This window comes from Brassica oleracea, chromosome C1 (genome assembly GCF_000695525.1).
Source record: "Brassica oleracea var. oleracea cultivar TO1000 chromosome C1, BOL, whole genome shotgun sequence".
Classification (NCBI taxonomy): domain Eukaryota; kingdom Viridiplantae; phylum Streptophyta; class Magnoliopsida; order Brassicales; family Brassicaceae; genus Brassica; species Brassica oleracea.
The window spans coordinates 3,099,916-3,113,521 of record NC_027748.1 but is presented as its reverse complement, the minus strand read 5'-3'; the positions used below and the strand labels follow the sequence as shown (position 1 = coordinate 3,113,521).

The window sequence follows — 13,606 nt, the reverse complement described above, 5'->3', positions numbered from 1 at the left end:
AAGGCCAAGACCGAGGCCCATAGAGAGAGAGAGAGACCGCGGCCCAAAGGGGAGAGAGAGTCGGCCGCCTCTTTAGGATAACGTTTCCATTTATGTTTCATGTTTATCTATTAGGAGGTTTTCCTTTTTACTCTAGGATTATGATTTGGATACTTTCCATTTTACTCATCCCTTGTATCCCCTATATAAGGGAACACTTTGATTCAGAATGAATAAGAACAGAACACACGATTTCATCTCTCTGTTCACAACCATAAGCACAGAAAAAGCAAAAGGAGAGCTAATGAGTACATGTTAAGATTATTTTCTCAGTTGTTAGTTGAAAAGAGATTCTTTTTAAAACAGAACCAAAACTTAATAGTTTCCGAAAAGGTATGGCGATCCTGTTTTACAAAACAAGAACAAATTAGTTTGAAGTTATGTCTTTAACTAGTTTTACGAACATAAACATATGGTCAGTAAAGAACAAGTCATAATTTTACAACGTTAATTAAACAATATATTATACAAACTTTATAAAGATAGACTTGAGATCTACTTATCTTAACAGACTTTGTTGTATTTTATTTATACAAATTAAAATTAGCTTCTGAAAAATTAGAGCCTAAATTACATGTAAAGTATTTTATTTTGTCTGAAAACAAATAACTCTACAATAAGAAACATAATCTATTTTCTGGATATAAATACTTAGCTTTATTTTGAAATATCTTCTCCTTTTGTAACTTCAGCTATGAGAAGAATCGTCTGTTATCAACACATCTGTAAGAACACAATATATCTTACTGAAACAAAAATCTAATTGGGTAATCAAGTATTATATGACTGAAATGTACCTCGCTTTAGTAAGTGGCGTATATATGAAAGACGTCGCAAGTAGTTGAATGGTCTTCCTTTTAATATGATTCTAGAGTAGACAATATTAATAAACTCAACAATTCTGTTTGGGAATAAGAGTTAGAGATAAGGATCAAAGTTGTAATAAAACATCACAGACTCACAGTTCCGAATAAAATAAAATATGGGCTTACATTTGGTAAACCTAGTAAACAGTACAATTGTCAACCTGAGATTTCACAGACTACATAAAAATATCAAAATGCATTTAAATCAATAATATTAAATTAATATGTTCTATGAGAATATCATAATTAGTAAAAATAAAAAAACACAAAATATATATGTATATATCTTATTAATATAAATATATTATGTTTCTTACTTTTGTATAGTTTGGATTCCAAAAACCTATAATACTAATAGCATTAATTCGTTAATATTTTTTTATAAAATAAAATTCTCTTTTGGAATTTCATTTGTAAATAGTTTAAGAATTTAGATTATACAAAAACAAACGTCTTAGGTCACACATTTATGAATGTAATAAAAATAACACCTGTAAAATTAGATTGTATAAGCCTTTGTTCTTGAAGTTTTTTCCATAAGACTTCAGGGCTGCAGCAGTTTTGGAAGGCTTGGCAGGAGAATGGGCGTGTGCCTTTCCTTTGCCTTTGTGCTCAGCCATGTTGACACTGTGCTCCTTAGCAGTGACATTGTCAGCAATTCGGTTTCTGGATTCCATCTGAAGCCTCATGATGAGCTCCTCGAGCCCCATCTTCTTCTTTTTGTGCTTCAAGTAGTTCTTGAAATCCGCATAGCTTAGAGGAAGCTTTTCAATGAAGGAATGTCTCGCAGATGGACATTCCTTCAGCAGCGATTTCATGGAAAATGAGCTGAAGCGCTTCCACCTGATCAATGATGGGTTTTGAATCCACCATTTTGAAGTCGTGGAACTTTGAGACCACATACTTCTGGCAGCCAGCGTCCTCACCTCTGTACTTCTTGTCCAGTAATCTCCATAGCTCTTTCGCTCTCACAGTAGACACGGTACAATGGATCAATCAGATGACCCAAAATGTAACCTTCGCAGATGAAGTTTGAATTCACCCATATGTCAAAAGTTGCGAGACTGTGAACATCATCAATCCCGTAAGGAATAAGGGGCTTGTCCTCCTGGATGAACTTGTCCAGCTTCATCGTTGTCAGAAAAAACATCATCTTCTTCTGCCACGTTTTGAAGCCTTTGCCATCAAACTTGTCTAGCATCAGTCCTTGAGTGAACACACTAAGGACAGCCGGAGGAGTTTGAACTGCCACCGGACCACTTGTAGTTGCTGAAACTGTACCCGTCTGATAAAGACCAGTACCGAATAGACTCCGTCGAGTGGTTTCATCAGCAGCATTTTCCGCAGGGAGGATAGTGCTTGTTGTTGCTGCAGCGGTTGACGCTGTGATGTTTCCAACGGTTGTCACAGTTGCATCAGTGGCTGCAACGTTGAGTGGAGTTGTTGTGACATCAGTGGTGTCAATAGGGGTGTTGTTATCGTTCGTCATTTTTCTGTAGAGAAAACATGAAGACGGATTACTACTCCAATCAACAAATAACATATTATTTTAAAGCAAAAAATAATAGTCTAAAATCAATTTTCGTTTTTGGTGTTTGAACCAAATCATATCGATATAAGTCTCGAGAAACCCGTTTTGCAAACTCGCTTAAAAGCGTTCGCAAAAATCGTTTTGTATAGACTTTGAATGTTTCGTGTAGATAACATTTTGATAATGTATCAAAAACGTTTCGCGATAATGTTAGAAAGTAATCCGCAAAGCGTTATGAAACAAATAAGAAACGTTTCGCGGAAGGGCTATAAAGAAAATCGCAAACTCGTTTTCAAAAGAACATAGAAACGTTTCGCGGATAAGCATATAGCAAATCGCAAACATCGTTTGAATGAAACCATAACAGGTTTGTATGAATCGTATATGAATAAACGTTTTTCGGTAGTGCTACAAAGCAAGACGCAAACCGTTTATGAGATAAATTACAAACGTTTCGCGGAAGTGCTAGAAAGCAAATCGCAAACAGGGTTCCAAAGCCCGTTTTTATAGATCGTTCTTCAATCCGATCAAACACTTTAGATGGAAAGTGAAATAAGAGTTAAGATTGTAGAACCTGGAAAACTGGATCAAATGAAACGATATAATATAAACGACGTTAAGGAAAATATATAGACGATTCAAAACCGTAACGGAAATGAAACCATGAAGTCGAGACGAATCTATTTCCTTAACTCTTAATATTTGCTCCGTTAGTGTGACGAATCTGTACGAATAGGAGTCCCAGGATAAACCCATGATAGGTTATCACGCGGCACTCGTGAAGAACCTCTAACGAACTAATATTCTACGAAACACTCTCTAGACTTACGCTATAGGATTTGCTGGTTTTGGTTGTGAAAAAACGTTATCAGAAATGAAGGAGGAGACGAGTTTATAAAAGGGGAGAAGACGAGCCACTTTCCGCAACTGATGCAGCACGTGCGCACGTTAGCGGAAATCTCGCAAGGATCTCGAAGGCGAGGCGTTACGAAACTTCCTCCGCAAGATCTTTTCTCGTTTAAACTTATCGTCAAGAAGAGAGACAGCGTGTTGTTTTTAAACGAACTACGTGTTGTTTAAAATAAAATGCATGCCGTTTTTCGGGAATTAAATGACAAAACTTTGAGCTTAACTTGGTCCAAAAAGAATAGTCTTATTGGGTCAGAGGCCCTCCACCAAGACCCAAGACCCAAGACCCAAAACTCAAGACTCAAGACCCAAAACCCAAGACCCAAGACCCAAAACCCAAGACCCAAGATCCAAGCCCAAGCCCACGCCGAGCCGAGTCGGGCGGCGGCGGCGCGCGCGTGGGAGGCTCTCTCTTCCCCTGAGCCGTTTAACCTCTCATGTCATGAAGACATATATATACTCCTCAAAATCAACTCTCCCAACCGATGTGGAATGTTGTTAACTTCATTTCATTAAAGCCAACAAGGCTTTTTATAGGAACCCGTAAGCCCATTTCATTTTCACATTTTGCCATATATTATTTGAGCCATTAGGCTTAATAATTAGGCCGAACATCTTTAACTGACAACGCCAACACGGGAGTGATCCTGGCTCAAAAAGGATCGATTCTTGTACGTTAGAGACGATAGGGAAGTTCAAATACGACGACCGTTTGTGTGATCACATGATCCACTCGGCGCATCCGATCGTGACGGAGACGGAGATGTGGACGTTGATACCTGATCTTGTTAAGCCTGACTACCTGGTGATGAGGATGGAGGCAGGGTCGAATAAAAGGGAGGTTATGGCTCGGGTTAAGTGTCGGTCCGGGTCGTGGGGACCCGGGTGGGTTCACTCGTTTGGGGTGACGGAAAATTATGTTTTGATACCGAAAATGCCTTTGAGGTATAAGTGTTCATGCTTTCTTAATCAGTCACGATAATAATAGGACACATCTGATGCATAGATTATAGTTAATGCAATGTTGTTTCAAGATTTAGCTAAGGATCTCTTTATCTTTAGCCAGAGTTTAGACTTTAGAGTGAGATCAAAGGGCTATTATTGGAGAGAAACCTCCATATATTAGAACGTTTAAAAGTTATTGATACTAGGGACTGCCCGGGTTTTCGTCGGTAGTTTTAGTATTTATAACTTAACATTTGTATTTGTAAATGTACATTAGAATTTATCATAAGTTACCAAATAATAAAAAATCTAAATTTATTTTTTTATATTCATTGTTTTTGCAATGAATTCAAAATGGTTAAAACTCATGATTAGTTATGTTTTTTTACATTGGAAATTGTATATTGTATGGTCAGAAAAATGTACTCACGGTTATTAACTTTAGTAATGTTCAGAAATCTATTTGATTTCAACTATTTTGATGTAAAATAATTGATAAATTTAACAAATTATCTGAAGTGCTTGTCACATCATCAAGCGCGGGGTTGTCTACGTAGTGGTTGCATTTTGTGGATCGCTGAAGAAGAAAGTGATGTTTGTTCTCTTTGTGTTTGTATTGATGAAGTTGATTTACCGAAACTTGAATATTTAGAGCATGAGTTTGTGCTTTTTTGTTGCTCTTGTGGACGTCTTGTATGGGGAGAGCATTTGACATGGTGGGTGTGTTGTTGTGGTATTTAGTAGCTGCAATTTTTGATACTCCCAACGTACGAACACTTCTCAGTTTATGATTTAGTGTTCTATAGACTATTTGATTTCTAAGAAAATCAACAAGAATCAAGCACTTTTGTTAATTATGAATGATGATGATCATCATATTTCTTCTTAGGCATACGTATGAAAAGAAACTAGGATCTCCAAGGCACACGAATCTGTTGAAAATTTTCTGGAAAGGTAATATTTTTATTTCGTTCTTCTTCTACTTCACTTGTTGGAAAATTATATTTTACTTTCTAATTCAATTTATGTTTATGGATCCTTTTCTATATTAGATATCATTCTCTTCCGTGGCAAATGAAGAATATTCTGAAAAAAGGAGTAGAAGTTTTTGGGAAAAGCAGTTGAAGATAAATTCTTCATGGATCTCGTTAACTTGAATGCTAAATCGATTCAGCTTCACATTACCAATGAAGATTGAAGATAAAAAATAGAGAAGAAGAGTTTTTTTTTTAATTTGTTTTACGATCTATGTTTGTTCTTTGAATCATATTTCTTTCATTCTCTTGATTTTCCTTGTTCTTGAGATTGTATTGTAAATGGAAAATTATAAGAAATATTTTATAGAAAATATTTACTTGATTTATTTACTGACATAAGTTTGACATCAAATGTAGAAATACAAATATTTTCAATCGATGATTGTAATTATATAACTATTAAATAAATTTCGAAATTATATTAATTTTATTTTATTTATTGATAAATTATACAGAAATTAAAATCAGTTATTTTAATCGACACGAAACTAACATCATTTATAAAGTTGACATAAATGTTAATATTATTTTTTAGATTTGATACATATTGATATCATTTACAATAAGTGATGCAAATAATCAATATTTTTACATCAATTATTATTGAAATGATACAAATTATTTGCATCACCACTTTAAGAGTCATTTAAATAAGTGATACAAAATTACTTTACATCATTTATAAGTAATGCAAATATTTAAAATAAGTGATGTTAAACCATCTCTTTTTGTAGTGGGTTTAGTGTTTTGCTGGTTAGAGATATTTTTTTGTAATTACTAATATTTTTTTTTTTTTTTTTTACCTTTTATTTTAAAAACATAATATAACTTGGCAATATTTTGTTTCTTTTTATAAAAAACATCGAATATGAAATAACACAATTCTATTGGTGGGTGAACGTAAAGGATGAACCCAAAAATAAGTATTTTTATATATGTAATATGAAACCAAATAAAAGTAAAGCTGTGGTGGATAAAGTACTTAAAATTGCAATTTAATTAGTATTTACATCATTCTAAGCTCACAACAAATTACAACACAATGATGAGAAATCTCAGCCACTTCTCTTCTCTTCTCTTCTCTTCTCTGCAGATAAAACATTCTTACACTGGCGCAGATGAGGAGCCACAGCTATCGCCACCCTTTGAATCAGATACCACCACCTGCCCATGTTTAGGAGCTGCTTCTGGTTCGTTGTTTCCACCTATCCATCAGCAAATATTATCATCTTTCAATTTCATGGAAATTGGTTTTGAAGAGTAAAAGAGAGATAATAACGAAAGGACTCTCTCTCTCTTTGACAATCAACGAGAAGAAACCAGAGGATACAAACGTCAAAAATAAATCAACTTTAGCTATATCTCAATGAAGATGCTACCGTGAGTTTTCACAAGAATTTGGGAACCTTTTCATAGGATTTCCTCGAAAGCAATATCTTAACAGACATAAAGCAAAGCTTTGCAGAACAACCACAAGCACATTACAAGGAGTAAACTAGCGTAACTAACCGGAATGAACCACTGATGAAATTGTGGCTCCTCTCTTCATTTTTGGCTGCAAATATAAACAGTTTGTAAATGAATGACCTTTTAGAAAACTTCAATAACGATTCTTTGCAGGTAAAAGACTAAGACTTGATAGAGCACTCAGCAATCCGGAGTGGACAGATCTCTTCCCCTCATGCCGTTGCCAATATCTCAAATTTGAGGGCTCTGATCACCGTCCACTGATCTCTTTTCCTGGACACTACAAAGAAGAAAGGCCATAATCTCTTCCGTTATGATAGACGACTCAAAGATAGTAGAGAGATTAAAGGTTTGGTTGCAGAAATCTAGTCAAACTGTTCGTACCTTGGCGTAGAGGAAAGGCTCTCGCTCTGTCGAAAAGCAATTTGTAAATGGTGTAAACTGTTCCACGAGAATAGCAGAAAAATCATGGAGGATCTTCGTGAGGAACTTGAGAACCAAATGACGGAGGATTCTCCAAATAAAGACAGAATTCAGGAAATAAATAAAAATCTCCTAAAGGTGTATCAATCTGAAGAAGCCTATTGGAAACAGAGGAGTCGCCAATTATAGCTGACATTAGGAGATTCCAATTCAGGGTACTTCCATGCAGTAACAAAGGCTAGAAAAGCTAGAAATAGACTCATTGTCCTAGAGAATGAAGACGTGGTGCCTTTCTTTGAAGATGAACAGATTTCAGCACTAGTTTGCGCCTACTACGACAAGCTGTTCACTGCAACTCAAAAAGATCCAAATGAAGCTATCTCGGATGATATAATCTCAAAAGCTCTCAAGCCATGTGTATCTCAGGAATGGAATGAACAACTCACCAGGGACCTGACACCAACAGAGATAAAAGAAGCTATGTTTGCTATCCACGCAGACAAAGCACCGGAACCTGATGGCTTCTCGGCGAGCTTTTTCCACTCAAACTGGGAGACCATAGACCAGTCAATCATCAATGAAATACAAAGTTTCTTCTCTACGGAGATCTTGTCTCCTACGTTAAATGAAACACACATTAGACTGATTCCAAATATTCAAAGCGCTAAGAAAGTGGAAGAATACCGACCCATTGCTCTCTGCAACGTGTATTATAAAATCATCTCAAAGATGCTGTCCTTGCGACTAAAGCCGGTTCTCCTCGATCATCTCCGAGAACCAGTCTGCGTTTATCCCTGGAAGAGCAACAACAAATAATGTGTTAATCACGCATGAAGTATTGCAATATCTCAAGACATCTCAAGCGCAAAAACATTGTTCTATGGCGGTCAAAATGGATATGTCAAAAGCCTACGACCATGTAGAATGGGACTTCATATCACAAGTAATGTCTAGACTTGGTTTACAAGACAGATGGATAAATTGGGTGATGCAATGCACACACAGTGTCCTACTCTTTCCTAATTAATGACTCCATCTACGGGAGAGTGAAACCTCACCGTGGTATCAGACAAGGTGATCCGATTTCCCCCTATCTCTTTATCATGTGTGTGGAAGTCCTCTCGGGCCTCTGCAGCGCTGAACTGGAAGGATCTTTGATAGGAATATGGGTGGCTAGAGGCAGCCCCCGTGTTAACCATCTCCTCTTTGCAGACGACACGATGATGTTCTACGAATCTTCTGTGGAAATTTACCACTCCCTTGTCCAAATCCTACAAAAGTACGAGAAAGTCTCAGGAAAAAAGGTTAACATCTCAAAATCTTTTATAACTTTCTCAGTAAAGACCCCTCAGGAAGTAAAGGACTCAGCAAAAGGGATTTTGGGAATTCAAAAAGAAGGAGGTGTGGGAAAATATCTAGGCCTACCAGAGCATTTTGGGAAAAGAAAAAAAGATTTATTTACCTCGATAGTGGACATAATCAGACAGAGAGCTTCAAGCTGGTCAACACGCTTCCTATTGAGAGCAGGCAAGCTCACCATACTCAAGGCGGTCCTCACAGCGATTCCCACATATTCCATGTCATGTTTCCAGCTGCCTGTGAGCCTCTGTAAAAGAATTCAATCCACGCTTACTCAATTTTGGTGGGACAATTCATCAGATAAGAAGAAGATGTGTTGGGTGGCATGGGAAAAATAACTAAACCCAAAGCATCAGGAGGCCTAGGTCTAAGAGATATTCAATTATTTAACCAACCACTATTGGCAAAGGTGGCTGGAGGATTTTAACCTCACCTAGCTGTCTACTGGCCTGAGTACTTACATGAAAGTACTGCCACAAGAGAAGCTTACTTGTGCGTTTATACCTAAATTGGAGATTAACTCCATATACCCCTTTCTCTCTTGAAAAATTCTTCTTTTTCTCTTTATTAAAATACTATTTATTATTTATATATTTTTAAATAGAAAACATGGGTCCTGTTGCTCAAAAAAAAAAAAAAACATGGGTCCAAAGTGAATAAAGACTTTTTTTTTAACGTCTGAATGAATTTTGATAATTACTAACCCAACCACCACTTAGAGCATGATTAACCCGGAGTTATTAGGATGAAGTTCTTAGCGAAAATTAAGAAACTGTTTCTTAACATTTAACTAAAAAAACTAAGAACCGGTTCTTAAATAAGGATTTTAAAAACCGGTTCTTAGCTTTTTAATTAAAAGTTAAGAAACAATGTCTTAACTTCCTCTAAGAACCCCACTATAAGAACCTCGGGTTAATCATGGTCTTAGCACCCATATCAAAACAAAAATATATTTTTTCATAAATTTAATTTAAACAAAAGAAAAAATCATAAACTTGGGGGCTACACCTTTTGTCTTTGTCATCCTTCGTCGTCTTCCCCCCTCCGGTTCCTCCATTTTTTTCCAGGAATGAAATCTGCAAAGTCCATGGAACTAGCTTAGTCTTTTTTGCAAACATTGATTCCGAGGCAGAGATGATGGACACAGAGGCTAGCCATCACAAGCTCTCCCACAGAAGCTCTTCTATCAAATGACATATAAATTACTTTAGAAGAAGCTTCGCATTCAGAATCCAAACAAACAAACAAAATTCTCCAAAGAGTGTAAGAATCTCGTCTAAACGAAAACGCAAGAGATATAAGGAGAGTAAGTAAGGGTAGAAAGAGATATGAGTCTTAAAATCGCCTTGGGCGCTCCTCCGCTACATTTACTCTGATAGCTCTACCCTCCATGTTCTGCATATACAAACACAAACAAAGATGGAAAGAGAGATCACCGCAAAACCATGTTCTCATAAACACACAAAGAACTTACATAACCGTTAAACTTCTCAGCATATACAAACTTACCTTCCATTCCCCAGAATCAACCGGAGAGCTTAGAATAACACCAACTACACATATACGACTCAAAACCAAAAGCATTGAACATCTAATGTCAACAGATACGAACTCAATCCACATAACTTTGATCACTTCAACAATTATATCGAACCAGATATACTCCAAACACTTAGAAGCCAAAAACTTTACTTTCTATCATCCATTTTGAACTCACATTTGATGCAAATTGCAATGCACAGAACACACAAGACCTTAACGCAATGCATAATTAACGGGGCTAATCAAACAAGTACAATTAGCGTGCAATTAAGACCGATACAGAATAGCTCTTACCTTCCATTCCCCAGAATCAACCGGAGATAGCATGCAATTACCCGTGTATGTCTCCTCGGCGACCGTCTGATCTTCAGATACAGCCGTCGGCTTCAAGGCACTTGGGCCGTCGTCTTCTAATTGAAACGTCAAGTGAAATACTCCAAATCGATACAATTTATACCAAAACCTCTTCAAAAGGCACATAAAGGATCTTTGATGGAGAAGACAGGTCTTGGAGCTCTTAATGAGAAAAGAAGACTAGGTCTTCCACTGCTTTCGCTTCCTTGGATAATCCCCTTCCACTGCAATCGCCTCCTTCGATCGAAGAGCTTCTGTGGGAGAGCTTGTGATGGCTAGCCTCTGTGTCCATCATCTCTGCTCGGAATCAATGTTTGCAAAAAAGACTAAGCTAGTTCCATGGACTTTGCAGATTTCATTCACGAAATAAATGAACCTTTTTTCCTCTTTTATTGAGTTTATCTCCTTTGTTTTTCGTAGAACACTTCTTGTTTCTTGGTGTGAATTTCTCTGTTTCGTTGGACTTGGGCATCATATCAAGCAACATATAGAAACTCTTTTTTTGTTGGACTTGTGCGTCATATCAAGCAACAACTGAAGTTTGGTAGTATCAAGAGACTTTCCGCCTCTTTTGTGTCACCGTTCAATCCATCAATTCTCTCTTTTGGCGAGTTCATATCCCTTAAGTCCGATTGAGTGATCATTCCCTAATTTAGGGTGTATCAGGCGGGAAAATTTATTTTGTGATTTTGGCAGAAAACATGATTTTGTGGTTTGGCGAGAAAATGTGATTTTACGATTTTGGCGGGAAAACATGATTTTGTAGTATTGGCGGGAAAACATATTTTTTTACGGTTTTGGCGAGAAAACATGATTTTACGGTCATGGCGGGAAAATATGATTTTCGGTTTTGGTGAAAAAACGTATTTTACAGTTTTGGCGGGAAAATATGTTTTTACTGTTTTGGCGAGAAAACGTGATTTTACGGCATTGTCGGGAAAACATGATTTTATTGTTTTGGCGAAAAACATGATTTTACGATTTTGGAGAGAAAACATGATTTTCTGGTTTTGGGGAGAAAAGGTGATTTAACGGTTTTAGCGGGAATACATGATTTTCTTGTTTAGGCGGAAAAATATGATTTTATGGTCTTGACGAAAAAAATGGTTTACTGTTTGAGCGGGAAAACAAAAACAAGATTTAATGGTTTTAGCAGATAACATGATTTTATGGTTTTGGCGGGAAAATGTGATTTTATAGTCTTGGCGGGAAAAACAAGATTTTACGATTTTGGCGAAAAACATGATTTTACGGTTTTGGCGGGGAAAAATATTTTTATGCTTTTGGCGAGAAAACTTTATTTACGGTTTGGCCGGAAAACGTGATTTTATTCTTTTGGCAGAAAAACATGATTTTGTTGTTTTTGTGGAAAAATGTGCCTTTCGATTGGGGGGAGGGGATTGTATTCTTGAATGTATCTGATAGCCTAGCTAGCTAACGTGAATGCAGCAATCACTGATCGAACTCTGGATCTTTAACTAAGATTTAAGATTTAAAGACAAGCTATGAAGTAGTAGTGTTATTACAGTGATATTAAGATCACAACACAAAGACATATATATATATATATGTTTACAAAACAAAGACATAGCAGACACAACCAAATACCACCACTTCATTGGTTAAAGAAGTCTGGATCTTTAAATAAGATTTAAGATTTAAAGACAAAAGCCAAGAAGATTGGCAGACATAACAGAAACAAGCAGACACAACCAAATACAATCACTTCACTAATTCCTCTCTCAAGGTAATCAACTCGGCCACCCTGGCGTCTATTTTATCCGCATTTGGCAAATCGTCAATGTAAACCTGACAAAAAAACGAGAAGAAGAATTATATAGGAAAGATTAGAAAGAAAGAAGTAAAAGACTTTTAACAGTTTAACCACGCTATTTACCTGTTCAATTTTCCGAAGTCCCTTTGAGACGGGGCTTGTTGTCACACAAGCTGAAGAAGAAACCAAACAAACAGGGTTTTATGAAGAAGATTGTTTCTAGTGAAAACAAAATAAAGAAAAAAAAAAAAAAAAAAAAAAAACCAAAAAAAAAAAAAAAAAAAAAGGCTTGGAAACCACATACCGAGCAGGAATCCAGCACCAAAAAAAGCCCCTCCGAAGCAGTATCCATAAAATTTCGAGACAGCTAACAAACAAAAAAGTTGATTCCAACGAAAATTAAGAAACAAAAAAAAAAAATTGACTCAAGGAGAGATTTTTGATATGCCAATGAATGAGATACCTTTTTTCTCACTCACGGATGAAAAGTCACGATACTGCAGCCTCCCCTTGCCACAAGACTTGCATATTTGTTCAATTTAATTCAGCCACTGAACAGAGACAAAGATCAAAACACAGCAAGAGAGACAAGATTTATCGGATTACCTTAACCAAGGTGTTTCCCAGGAAACGCAACATTCTCGTCGAACAATTGGGAATTGAGAGTCTCTAGGGTTTTTTTTTTTTTAAGATTGGAGGAGGATCTTCGTGTTGTTAATTTGTTATTTATGTCCCATTGCAATCATTTTGGGCCTTCTATTTAGAGTCCCATTACAATCGAGTTGGGCCTATTATTTGAGTTTATTTTCATAAGCTATCGTGAAATATATTCCTTTCAATCAATTATTTGAAAATCGGTACATGTTATTAACCAGCATGCTAACAAACCGATTTGGACACAAAATTTATATCGTTAAATCTATAATATAATGTCTGAGTTTTTGATCACTCCTAAAGGGGTCCACTTCATCAGTCCCCTCTTTATTGTGGGGCCTACAATATATCTAACATACCGTCCATCCAAATCCTCGACTTTACGTCTTTCTCTTTCTCTCATCGGCCGATGCAGTGTATTCTCTTTAACCGTTCATATTCAGAGGCGTTGAAATCTAAGTTCTTCTACATAAATGTAAAGTAATTGATTCTCTTCTCCCTCCCAATTATGATTGCAATCATTACGTCTTCATCTCAAACGTCTCATAACTGACGCATAAACCAATATAAATAGTTGAAAGTACATACAACCACATAGGGATGTTGAACCACATCTCATCTACTGATATTAAAATTCTCCTGCTTAAAACTCTCAATCCCAGCGGCGGTTCACTATGTCTTGATCTTCATCTTCCCCGGTCGTCGG

At 36.5% G+C, this 13,606-nt stretch overlaps 1 protein-coding gene and 2 long non-coding RNA genes across 7 annotated transcripts in view; 1 reads left to right on the top strand and 2 right to left on the bottom strand.

Moving 5' to 3' along the window:
* LOC106329062 (carotenoid cleavage dioxygenase 8, chloroplastic-like) overlaps positions 1–4,327 on the top strand; it is a 5,108-nt gene extending 781 nt beyond the window's left edge. Inside the window, exon 2 of the mRNA XM_013767641.1 lies at positions 4,006–4,327. Coding sequence (XP_013623095.1) covers positions 4,006–4,327 — 322 coding nt within the window. The remainder of the gene's footprint in view (positions 1–4,005) is intronic.
* Positions 4,328–6,282: 1,955 nt separating this feature from the next.
* Positions 6,283–10,790, bottom strand: LOC106308019. Of its 5 annotated transcripts, none has more exons than XR_001263481.1 (11): positions 10,413–10,789; positions 9,783–9,971; positions 9,585–9,652; positions 8,680–8,823; positions 8,276–8,488; positions 7,906–8,011; positions 7,664–7,833; positions 7,179–7,566; positions 6,963–7,074; positions 6,837–6,882; positions 6,283–6,532 (listed from the first exon to the last, which is right to left on the bottom strand). It is a non-coding gene; the product is annotated as an uncharacterized LOC106308019 (long non-coding RNA). The 5 variants fall into 5 exon arrangements; XR_001263490.1 differs by lacking the exon at positions 10,413–10,789 and adding an exon at positions 10,086–10,396; XR_001263475.1 differs by having other exon boundaries at positions 9,585–9,971; positions 10,413–10,790.
* Positions 10,791–11,963: 1,173 nt separating this feature from the next.
* On the bottom strand, positions 11,964–12,974 carry LOC106292408. Its single transcript, XR_001260186.1, has 5 exons — positions 12,853–12,974; positions 12,710–12,767; positions 12,551–12,613; positions 12,370–12,419; positions 11,964–12,281 (listed from the first exon to the last, which is right to left on the bottom strand). It is a non-coding gene; the product is annotated as an uncharacterized LOC106292408 (long non-coding RNA).
* Positions 12,975–13,606: the final 632 nt, after the last annotated feature.